This window comes from Melospiza melodia, chromosome Z (assembly GCF_035770615.1).
Source record: "Melospiza melodia melodia isolate bMelMel2 chromosome Z, bMelMel2.pri, whole genome shotgun sequence".
Classification (NCBI taxonomy): domain Eukaryota; kingdom Metazoa; phylum Chordata; class Aves; order Passeriformes; family Passerellidae; genus Melospiza; species Melospiza melodia.
In genome coordinates this window covers 32619440-32631616 of record NC_086226.1, presented here as the reverse complement: position 1 = coordinate 32631616, position 12177 = coordinate 32619440, and the positions used below count along the sequence as shown (strand labels likewise).

Sequence of the window (12177 nt, the reverse complement as noted above, 5' to 3'; positions counted from 1 at the left end):
TCTAGGGAACAGTATGGAATTCCCGTAAAATTTTTAGTGACTTTCCTTTCATGGGGCAAAGCTAAGAATACTAGTTTCCAGAGAAGTTCTGTCAGGTTAGTGAAAATAAAGCTTCAGAAACAATGTTGCTCTAGGCCATCTCTCCTCACGTCTGAGTAAACATAAAGAGCCTGTGTTAAGTTTCTAGGTGTAAGAATAGCATGAAGTCTGCTTCTAGAAATCAGCTTGTGAACTAAATGCTTTATTTCACTAAGCCAATCTACCCGTTCCTGTAAAGATGCCTAAATGTGGCTAAAAATAATATAGCTTAGTAGAGAGTGGTCACTTGCTTTTGGTAGTCTAGGACTGCTTTAAAACTGTAAGTTGAGAAAACCAGAACACATAGTGGCTTCATAACAATGGGGGCGTGTGAATGCTTCAGTATCTCTAAAGTGTATTCTAGAAATGTCAAAACTTGAGAACGAGTGGGCTCTGTTGCAATACAGAAATAAATATGGTATTATAAAAGGTGCTTCAGCTTTTGGGAAATTGCAAGCTCCCTTGTAAAGTTTTGAAGAATTAATTAGTGCTTTTTCTATAGTAGACAGCAGTTCTTGATACGGAAGCATTGTGCTTTGTAATTCCTGAGTGTATTTTAAGTCACTCTTGTGAATGAGACACATGGTTTTGTGGTGAGTTGTTTTGAACCTTGTCTGAACCTTAAGGGCCTGAAGATCAGTGCCCTTAAAAATTAGGTAAGTATGAAAACCATAATCAAATTCATAGGGTTATGTATTAAAACCTGAACCACACCGTTACACTCTATATTCTAACAGAACCTCCTACAGAGTTACCTGTGAAGTTTGTTTTTATATACAGTGTGAAAACCTAAAGCTGATGCATTTCTTAAACTAAACCTAAAGCTGATACATTTCTTAAACTTGTAATTAAATCAGCTTTAAACAGCCTTAGTTTTTTTTTAGCAAACATTTGATTTTGTTTTAGCAGTCAGGAAAATGGAAACAATTTGCCCATTCTAAGGTGAGAAGATACAAACACTTCCAGTAAAATAAATGTGTGTATCTACAAATATGTGTATTTGTTAGAGCAAATACAGATCTGATTTTGACATTGATCTAAAGTAAAGAGTAATGGTTTAAATTTAAAAATATATATCTTTCTCTTATTACAGAAATTCTGTGCAGCATGTTTTCTAGGTGGAACTGGGTGGCCTGTGGCTTCTATCTGGTGTTGAGTATTTGTTCTCCTGACGGTAAGAGTTCTGTGTCTCAAATACAAGAGGCTATAGAGCTAGTTACATCAAATGTTTGAAGCAGCTGCTAGCTTTTTGTCTAGATACTTGTTGGATAAGGACAGAAAGTAAGGTGTGTTAGGATAGACATGCCTATTCTTCTAACACTAGTTCACCATAACACAGGTGCACACTTACTCCACTTTTCCTATGCTAACTTTCTTAATAAAAAATACTTTTTTATCAAAACAGTGGCCTCAAGTACAACAACGTCCTCCTTCAAAAGATATAAACATGCAACCCTTGACTCTCCTCTCTGTCTTATACCTCTATTTATTAATAGAGCTTTCCTAGCTTCATGAAATGCTCTTGCAGAGCCTAAAGAACACAATGCTGTTTTTCGCCCTTAAATCTTCATGGTAGTCCACAAATGCATTTCAGTTTTTTTATTGTCAGGTAACTATTTAACTTGCTGCTTTGACAGATGTAGTATTTTTAACATTGCACTAGTGATGTATCAGCAATATTGGTTAGGGGGTGTTGTGTAGTTCTTAATAAATGTGAAATTTGTTTTCTTTTTAGCTTCAAGTGGACTTGTGCAGTCATGTGGTCACATCATCCCGGAGTCACCTGTCCTGGCCCTTGGTTCCAATTTCACAGCATTATGCATTCTGAATGAGAGTTGTCTTGACTTCGGCAATATCTATGCCAGTCAGATTATCTGGAAGATTAAAAATAGAGTGGTACCCAAAGAACAGTATCGTGAAATAAACAGAACAGTTTCCAGTGTCACATTCAATGACACTTCTACACTGGCTACTCCTCTGACATGCAACATTTTAGCAGATGGACAGATTGAACAGAACATTTATGGAATTACAGTTACAGTAGGCTGTGAGTACCATTTTTTTTACATTTTATTCTGGTCTTAAGAAAATTGCTTCTGAGAAATGGGAAAATGCAAAAAAATAGAAAATGTGCATATCTTTAGGCACTTCATTTTTAATCCCTCAGTTCCTGGATAGTTGAGTAGAAAATCGTCAAATTGCATGCCACCACAGCTGCTCAATATGCACTGAAGAAAGTTTTCAGAAAAGTAGAAAATACTCTGCAGTATTTCAGTGTTGAAATAGGAAAAATGAAACAACAAAAAGCAGCAGATTTTACTTACAGAATAAAGTTGTGTATTTAAATGAAATAGGAAGTAGGAAATTAATTTTTCCTTACTTCTTGATTCTGTATCAGAGTTGGAGGAAATACTTTTAGGTGACATGTCCTGGTTTCATACTAACATTTTGGAAATAATGTTTTCTTCATTAATGGACTGAGAAACATTTAGTTCATCTGTATCACTAAAGTTAACCTGAATTGTCTTAAGGATGGAACATATTATTTGGATTCCTTTACCTCTATACCAAAGAAATTACTTTTAACTAGTTATAAGCTTCATTTATTCTAGAATGATAGCACTTGCATGGTTCAGACCAAGTGCTTTTAGAAAGACTGACTTGAGAAAGTCACGTGAATAAATGCTACTTCTTAATTACTTGGTATCCTGCTAATAATAGGACAAGTGTTGTAGTGTCCTAAGTATCCTATGATATGGCTGATTATCCATTCTCATATGATATGGTTGTCTCCTAGTGATGGTAAAAGGTACTGCAGTTGTGAATGGTCTGCATGCAAAAGGCCTGCTTGAGTTCACAATTTAAAATTATATGCTTCTAGCATGACTTAAAAAATGCTATCACAGGAAAGTAATGTTTTCTATTTCTGAGGAGTAAATACTGTACTAGAAAAGATAAAATAAATATTTTAAAAAGGTAAAATATATGGAAAGGTGAGGACAGATAAATTATTCTAAGATTATAAATGTAATGACAGTGCAGATGACGTTCCACATGTGTAATTCATGTTACAATTCTTGAGATGCATTTTTATTTAAAGCTATTGTACTTTGATGGTATAAATTAAAGAAAACTAAATAGTGAGACTAGCAACAGATTTGAGAAGAATACAGTTCTTCAGGAAGAAAGCAGTAAGGTTCATAAGGTTGTTGTATTGAAACTCGCACTCTGCTTGAAAGCAAATAAAATTCTCTAAGTACATTATACTGTTGTAAATAGTGATATTATAGGAGATAGAAACAAATTTGTATGTTATAATTTGAGTTTAGGAGGGAAGGAAAATAGTTTTGCTGCATTCTGAATAAGTTCCTTACACACCACAGTGCGTGGATGAAGATCTCTTAAGCTTTCCTGCATGGGTTTGCAGCTCAAGCTTCTTCCATACCTCAGTTGGGGGAAAACAGACCTATGAAATTGCTTACAGAGCTCAGGTTACTAGCAAAGTCAGTATGTGCCAATTCAGTAGTGGTTATTAATTTTTCTTATGTGTGAATTAAAATATATTTAGATGAGAGATGGTTAATACAAGTTTTTCTGCCTCAGAATGACAAGTCTTTGTTGTTCCTTACTAGCAAATGCTTAATCCTTCCATAGCCTACTGTTTGTCAAAGCAGCTATTTAAGCTTCCTTACTTTGATTGCAGGATGGTATCCAGCACTTTTTGCCACATCCTTTAGAGAAAAATTATTAGATACTTCTAATGTTCACAGAAATCACTCTAGTGGGACAGTTAAAAGGATTCCAGCTGGATTGAAATGTGTGTATAGATTAATTATTGCTAATTTTTTCTGTACAGTGCCTCCAGAGAAGCCTAAGAACTTAAGTTGCATTGTGCATCAGGAATCAAGATTCACATACGCTATGACTTGTACCTGGAACCCTGGCAGGCATACATTCCTGGATACTCAGTTCAGGTTGAGATACAGGTGGTAAGTAGCGCTCCATAGAATATCTGAATTACTCTGAAGAATATTTTTATGCTAAATCAACAGTCCTTGAAATTCCTGATTCTTTGGAGGAGTGCTTAAGGTTAAGTCCAGTTTTCTGAGGCATTGCTGTCTGTCTGGTATGAGGGGGAAGGGAAGAAGTTGGCATTCAAGAAATTCTAAGTCAGACATGAAGTTTTGTTGCTGAACTTGTTTTGGAGTGACAGTAATGTCATATTTTTCTATTCTTCAAATACATAATTAGTATGGCTTTAGTACAATTCATCTCATAAAACTCTGATATTGATAGTTCTGATATTTCTGAATTGATAGTTCTATCCCATTCTAAACAAGCAGATGTCCCTGCTCATTGCAGGAGGATCAGACTAGGTGACTTTTAAAGGTCCATTTCAATCCAAATCATTCTTTCATTCCAAGTAGAGAAACTAACATAAAATGACTGAGTTTTGTAAAGTTATCTATCTGCACTTCATAGAAACTGTGGACAAACACTATTCTGAGTTAATCCTAACATGAAAGCTTCAGCAAAGTATTTCTCCTGTGAAAGCAAATTAAGTTACTTTCCAAACTCTTTAGATGGCCTCTTGTAAAGCAGAGCTTTTTCGATGGCCTCTCAGTTTAAAATGGAGTGAACAGGATTGCTGCATTGGAGACAGGAATGATTGCAGACAGTTTTCCAGCTATCCTGTTCTGCTGAAGTGTTTTGCTAACAGGTGTAGTAGAAAGTACGCACAGATAGTTCTAGGCACATCAGGAAATGTGCAGAGCATTTCTATCTAGTGTTAGTGTAGCAGAAGATGGTGAACAGAAATTATCTATTGCACCTCTAACACTGTACTCTTGAAAGGTATGTAGTAGCACTGACTACATTTTCGAATGCATTGTAGTTACTGGTCATACTGCTTTTGAGTGAGTGTATCAGTTCTTGTTCTTTTCTTTTTTAAGCCAAGTCAGGTTTTTATACAAATTTATTGACAGTGCTCGAGCTTTTGAAGTGCTTGTGCTTTTGAAGATATGTGACTGGAAGTCAAGAGATGTTGTTTTAGTTTCAGTTCTGATGCAATCATGCATTTCTGGCTGAAAAAGCCATTCCCACTTTTTCTTTCCCTCCCTCTGCTTACAAAGTTAAGGCAGAGGGGAAACATACAAGATAAATCAATCGCTCACTCTGATTTACTCTAAAATATTCTCTAATGGAAACCAAACTTACTGCTTTGAATCTTGTTTTTTCTTTCTCTTTTATTTAGGCCAGAACAGATCTTTCCGGACTGTATACCAAAAGATGTTAATAATTCTTGCACCATTGATGATTCTCAGTTCTTTGTTAATACGGAGATCTGGGTGGAAGCAACAAATGCACTTGGGAAGGCTGTGTCTGATCCTCTTGTTGTTGATCCCATTGACATTGGTAACTATATGCCCCTTAAAGCTTTGATAGAACATAACTACTGCTTCTGTATATATTGCTGAACTGGTATGTTAGTGTTTCTTCACTATAAAAATTATCACTTCATAAGTGTTGTTGACTAGAGCTTGAAATGTGCTAGACGAGGGTAGACATGGTGAGAGATTTTTTCACAATTCAGATAGCAACTTTGTGTTTAGTAGTCTTGTTTAGAAGATAGTGTAAAGTAGCAGCCATTTCAGGTCCTGAAAGACTTTAATAGTAGTCCTGCAATATCACGTGCAGCTTCTAAAGGCATGGTAAAGTACAGCTGTTGAGTTAACTTTAACTTCTTCTCTTTTAGTTAAACCACTGCCTCCACAAAATGTATCAATCACCTCAGGATTACTACCTACTGTTCTGCAGCTTGTCTGGGAGAATTGGATTTCAGACGCTGTGATGACGCTGAAATTCAATATTCACTACAGAATTGTTGGCGACACAAACTGGATGGAGGTAATACAACCAATGTTCTTGCCATGATTCTGCTGTAATCCGTACGTCTGTCAAACTGGAGTTCCCCCTGTTCCACTTCAGATAATTCAGTTTCATTTCATTATGTCTTACACGGCCACCCAAGGAAGTTTATCTGGCCTGTTTGTGGAGGCTGTAATCTAGGTAATTTTTGGCACAGTCTGAGTGTGGTGACCTTTTCATATCTTCATGGACTTTTCTGCTGTCCTTCCTGTCACAGTGCAGTATGTTTGTTTTTAATTTTATTTTGCACAATATGTAGAATATTAATGAATTTTCATCTTCCCATGCATGTGCAGAATGGGTGGTCATTCAGAACTTGGGTAAATACTGTATCATACTGGAATGCTTTTTAGAACTCAGCCTACCTGCAGGTGGACTACAAAAGCTCCAGACAGGGCCACAGGCTGGGTCAGAGTGGCTGGAAAGCTGCCCAGTGGAAAAGAACCTGGCAGTGTTGGTGACAGCAGCTGAACATGAGCCAGGCTGTGCCCAGGTGGCCTACAAGTCCAATGGCATCTTGGCCTGGATCAGCAATGCTCTGGCCAGGAGGGCCAGTGATTTGTCTACCTTTATTTGTCACTGGTGAAGCTGCACCTAGAGTCCTGCCCTGTATACATGCCTCAAGTGTGAGGCAGTCAAGAACAGGAAAAGTGTAAGGAGTAAGCCTTACCTGTAATGTACTGTATGTTCCTGTCATCAAGAGCTGTGAGGGATTTTTCTTTATAAATCAATCTTTATACATCAATCTGTCAACATATTTTTAATAGCTCCTCGGTTTTTCCTTCCTTTAAGCCTTTTCTCAGAGCAGTAGTACTCCAGCAGAGGCCCAAATGTATTCTGAATTCTTTGAGTTCTTGGAAGAAAGACTGCTTTTGATTTTTACCAAAATGCTCTGTTTGGAGCAGGTAGCCTTGACACAGGTCCTTGTGACTAATTGGCTTTAGATGCAGAAACTATTTGTTAAGATCACATGTATTGGTATTTTAAAAAACACTGGCCTGCACAATCTAGTTTGCAACTCCAGGATCGTGTATATGTTGTCCTGATAGGACAGTAGGACAAGTTCTTCTAACTTGTCTTGCCCTTTTAACATACACACAAAACAAATGAAATAGTATCTTTTAAGTCAGCTGAACTTGCTTAGCTGTGATAAAATTGGACTATTTTGATAATTCTTTACCCTCAGGATTAACCTCTGAAGTGTTCTTAATCTGTAGTCATTCCTTGCAGGGGTCCTCACTGTAAAAAGCCCTTAGTTGCAAGTGGAATAATGTGAGGAGTCAGTGTGTTACTTACTTGCATCCGTTCTCCACTCCACCCTGCTTCCCTACATACATACTAAGAATACTCTTCTGGCATTTGGTTGCTCACCTAAGATGAATAAAAGAGCTTATGAAAAGAATTTATTAACACAACTATAAGCTCCTCTAAAACTATTTTCAATTTCACTCAAGAAGTACTGTTCTGGATCAGTGGAAGCAATGATCCTGGACTTTTAACTTGTAGTAATCAATTATTTTGCAATCAATAATCAAGCAGGTCACCTACAAAAGTTCTGAATTGTGAGGCAGGGTACTACAGATCAGTAAGCAGCAGAATTATGTGGAAAGGAAGGAGAGAGATGTAAGCTATTTATCAAATAAAAGATGAGATTGTCCTGAAGTAGCTGTCTAACTGTTCTAGTGTATGTATCTTCTTATACCTGGTCAAGACACACAACTCTGACTGAACCTTTATGAGACTGTTTGAGAATTGAAGTTTTTGGAATTGAGAGGGAAGGAAAGCTTGTTTTTTAATGTGTGTGGTGGGGAGCCTGCTTGGATGACAGCTGAAGGAGTGCAGAACTCAGCTTTACAGTATTTTGATCATTGCTTTTAAAATCTTTGTCACTTTTGCAGGTTCCTCCTGAAGATACAGCTTCCCCAAGAACTTCATTCAGTATTCAAGGTCTCAGACCCTACACAGAGTATGTCTTTTCCATTCGTTGCATGAAGGAAGATGGAGTAGGCTACTGGAGTGACTGGAGTGAAGAAAAGACTGGGATTACCATTGAAGATAGTAAGTAGTGCATAAAAGTAGGTCACTGACTTCAAGTGTGAGTGCTCTGCAGTTTGGCAGTGGCCACCTGAAATGGTGTATCCTTGCTTGAGCTGCTTGCTTGTATAAGCAACAAAGCTCTCCTGAGTTACTTTCAACACTGACTTGACCCATGCATTCCAAGGAGCATAAGACTAGCTTCTTGTTAAGCTGGTGTAGAGGAACTCCCTGAAAACAGCTAGAACAGCAGCAGGGGAGAAGAGCCTTCTTCACAGGAAACTGTGTTCTCAGGGTCTTCTGGAAAAAATCTAGGCTTTATGCTTGGTTTTTTATTCTGAAGGTTGTTCTCTGTAACAGAAGTTACCCTGCCTAGAAAAGGTTGTCTTAGTAGACCAACTGCCTTAGTTTATGAACAACTTGATGTTAAGGAGGCTTGTAAAAGTCATAGATGAACAATCATCAACAGTTAAGAAACAGAAGATCTTAGTCATAGGGTGCACAGATTTCTTCACAAAGTTAATAAAGCAATAATATAAAATAATGTGCATGTGGTAAGTGTAGCCTCTTATGCACTGAAGCATCCAAATAACACATCTTTTACATCTCAACAAAGTATTCATTTTGATTTCTTTTCCACTTCAGTAGCCTGCAAGGTTGGCTTTGTTTTTGGCTTATGCTGATTCTACCCCATAGAAAGCCAGTGTTGTGTACTTAATACTCAGTAGGGAATCAATTCTTGCATCCAGTTGCTATAAGTAATTTGTAATAGCTATTTAGCTTCAGTGTCAAGCTGATTGGTATTTTTCTGGTTTTTAAATGTGCTTTAGCTTTTCTTGCTTACACCTTCATAATCTTGTTGTGTGTCCCAAGGCATGTCTTTTCTGGGCAGTCTGTTCACTGCAGCATTTCAGTGCACATCAAGTTAAACCAATACAAGTTCTGTTATTAAAACAGATTGGAAATCCTTTTTTTATCCTGATTGAGTTCATTTATCATCTTAGGTAAGGAGTAAGAGGGATTATTGTAGTTTTTGTTTAAAACAAGTGGAATTTGTATCCATGTTGCATTGCTTCAGTTCTGTTACTTTCACTTCAGCTACTTTCTCTGGGGCAGATACTGTAAAATATGTCAATATACTCATCTCTGCTTTTCAACTCCTAATGATAGTATGACTGCATTTTCTGTTTCCTGTCGCAGGCTCAGCCATGATTTCAGGACTGCCTGCCTATTTAGATTGCATTGCTGTTCTGCTGTGGTGACTGGCTTTGCAAAAATACTGCTAATACTAAGTACCCATGTCTTACTTTAGCCTCAGAACAAAAGTTTTATAGTAGCAAATAAACATCAGACAGGTCATGTTAGAGTCATGATCTCTATTAGGCTATATGTACAATTGCTTCTCTTTTAATGTGAATCAAATTTGGATACTCAAATGAGTAGAAGAGCTCCCTTTGCCTCAATTCATACTTCTCCTGTCATGATGTAAAGCATAAAAGATAAGATGCATGCTGTACACTTGGTACTGAGGGGTGTTTGAGGTTAAAACCAAAACTTTGTAATAGACTAAATGGTATGAAAGAATTCTGAGAAGAAATAGTCTTAAAAGATTGAAGATGTAATTCATTTTGAGATCAGCTTTCTCTTGGGGCTAAGATGCTCACAAAAGATTGGGCACTTTTTATCGCTTTTGCATTGGTTAGTTCATTTTACTTTGAAATGGAATTTGTTGTGGAAGTACCACTTTTTCATAGTAGAGATGCCAAAGTGTACTGTAGTATTGTACAAAGGTACTGCAGTTTTGTTATCCTTTTAGAATCAAGGAGTCTTACTGCCAGGAGAAATTTGTCTCCTTTTTTTAACTCTTGTGCACTTTCCTTTTTTCTGGTAGCTTGATATTGAGGGGTAGGGACAGTGTTGGGTGCAGGCTGTAGCAAGGTTTGCAGGGTGCAGGTGTGCAGGGCTGTGCCTCTGGATGCAGGCTGCACGGTGTAGGTGTGATCATGCCTCACTCAGCATTGTCACCTTTAGTCTAATCTTGCAGATGCCCACCATTGTGATTCATACTTTTTTTGATACTGTATATTTAAAGCAGAACTGGTGTCTTGCTCATCTTTTCAGGAAACTTTCCACTTAATATGCCAAGCATTATTTTCATTGAGAAAGCAAGAAATGCTTTTTAATATGCTTTTATTTTTTTTAAGAAAGCAAGCATATAATGATAATCAAAGGATGAATTCAAACAGATTGAATAAAAGTTATTCTACTCTCAAGCATTGTTTTTTTCATTAGAGCCATCTAAAGGACCACCCATATGGAGGATCATTGATACATCTCAGTCACCAGCTTGCTGGACTGTGCATCTAATATGGAAGGTAAAGCGAATTGAAAAAATTGAGCATTCTTTTAAAAACGTGCCTTTTTAAGTGGAAAAATCTACCCAGTAGCCTTGAGAGATGACTGGCATAGCATAGGGTTTTTTGATATGAGAAGTGACTTTAGTATTCTTATGCTAATAGCTATGAAAAATTAAATGTACAGATGTAAAGGCCGTCATTTAACTGACACACATCTGTGACCTAAAATACCCAGAATATACTCATATTCCTCATTTGTTGACCTTCTGTGGATTTGGAACTGCCACTTGAACAAAGCATAGCTTGATGTCGTGTTTTCTGCTGTAACCTAAAATGTGGCAACACTGTCTGGACAATGATACCCCAGCTGCAAAATCCATTAAGCCTTGGTACTGCTGAGACCAAGGTTATTAAAAACAGCGCTGTGCATTTGTGTGCAGTAAGGCTGCTATGTCCAGCCGGATGACTAGTCCAGCTGAGAAGGGAAAGGTAATTATGGTCACTCCCCAAACCCTGCTTTCTTTTGGTCCATAAACTGTGTCATGTTTGTCATATTAACACAACCAAAGGTGAGATTTCTTTTATGTCATTGTGTTGTAAAGTCATGTAAAACAGAAGTTTTGTCAACAACTGCTGCAATCCTTACAGAATAGCTTTTATTAAATTGCTAGGTATGAGCAAAGAAAAAAAGTATTTAAACAAGAAATGGACTTTGGAAGGGACTGCTTTATAGAAATATGCACAGGTTATTTGTGTTTTCCTTAAATGTGCAGGTATTTGATCTATGGAACTTGCCTTGTTCTCATATTTTTTAATTGTACCATAAGGACAGTAAGGGTTACATCACATTTGTTCAGTATCAGCTTAATCAAAGATGTGTTTCTGACAGGCACTGAAGCCATACGAAGCCAATGGAGTAATCTTGCAATATGAATTGACTGTCAGAGATAAATCATCCCTTTCCAGTCCAGTGAAGAAATACAATGTTACAAGTACCAACTATACCTTACAGCTGCGGGAAGGAACCTACGAAGTGACTCTGATTGCCCGTAACAGTGTTGGGCCATCTCCTCCTTCAGTTTTACTTATCCCAGCAAGTAATTCAAAAGGTGAGTGTCCTAGTAATGTTTCTGTCAGGTAAATCTGCATAGCCCTTTTTATAAGAAATCTTCAGTGTTGTAAAATAATACCTTTTACACGGGCACATAAAGTATTACTGAATTATCAGTACAGTCTCATGCCTTTTGTATATACTGCCATTATGTGCCAGGGAATGTGTGGATTTGTGTATTCACAGTGACATTTGAAGCTGTGTGTGTTGTTCTGCTGGTTTTTGATTCTTAGAGCTTCTGTGTACTATATTCCTTGTTGTTTCTTCTCTTAGCATACCAGGCATTTTTGTGTCTTTCTTAAAAAAAAAGTAATCAAAGGAATATATACCATTCTGCCATTGTTCCTCCTTTAATTTTCTGGTGTCCCTCCCACTCTTTTCCTTGTTTGTCCCAGTCTTCTCCTACATTTTCAGTATCTTACCTGGTTGTTCTGTCATCTGCTTCCACTATTTCTGTACTGCTCATGTTCTTTTTTATGTTTTGTTCATTAGTCACTATGGTAAGGACAGGCTGGTTTATCCTTCTTTCCGGCCTTTTCTTAGACAATCCCAACACTACCAGGACAGGAAGCAAAAAAATAGGTATATGGATAGGTGCAGGTAAACTACCAAGGGAGAGCAACTGGTTCTAAAGCTATTAGATGAATTAGTGATGAGTATAAATTCACG

The 12177-nt window shown here is 37.3% G+C and overlaps 1 protein-coding gene across 2 annotated transcripts in view; it reads left to right on the top strand.

The window, feature by feature from the left end:
* The window catches only part of IL6ST (interleukin 6 cytokine family signal transducer), a 32628-nt gene that overhangs the window by 5931 nt on the left and 14520 nt on the right, over positions 1–12177 (top strand). For both annotated transcript variants that reach the window (XM_063180570.1, XM_063180571.1), the window contains exons 2-9: positions 1172–1252; positions 1814–2125; positions 3935–4067; positions 5333–5493; positions 5834–5985; positions 7905–8064; positions 10333–10415; positions 11287–11506. In XM_063180570.1, coding sequence (XP_063036640.1) covers positions 1186–1252; positions 1814–2125; positions 3935–4067; positions 5333–5493; positions 5834–5985; positions 7905–8064; positions 10333–10415; positions 11287–11506 — 1288 coding nt within the window. In that variant the 5' untranslated portion in view covers positions 1172–1185. The remainder of the gene's footprint in view (positions 1–1171; positions 1253–1813; positions 2126–3934; positions 4068–5332; positions 5494–5833; positions 5986–7904; positions 8065–10332; positions 10416–11286; positions 11507–12177) is intronic.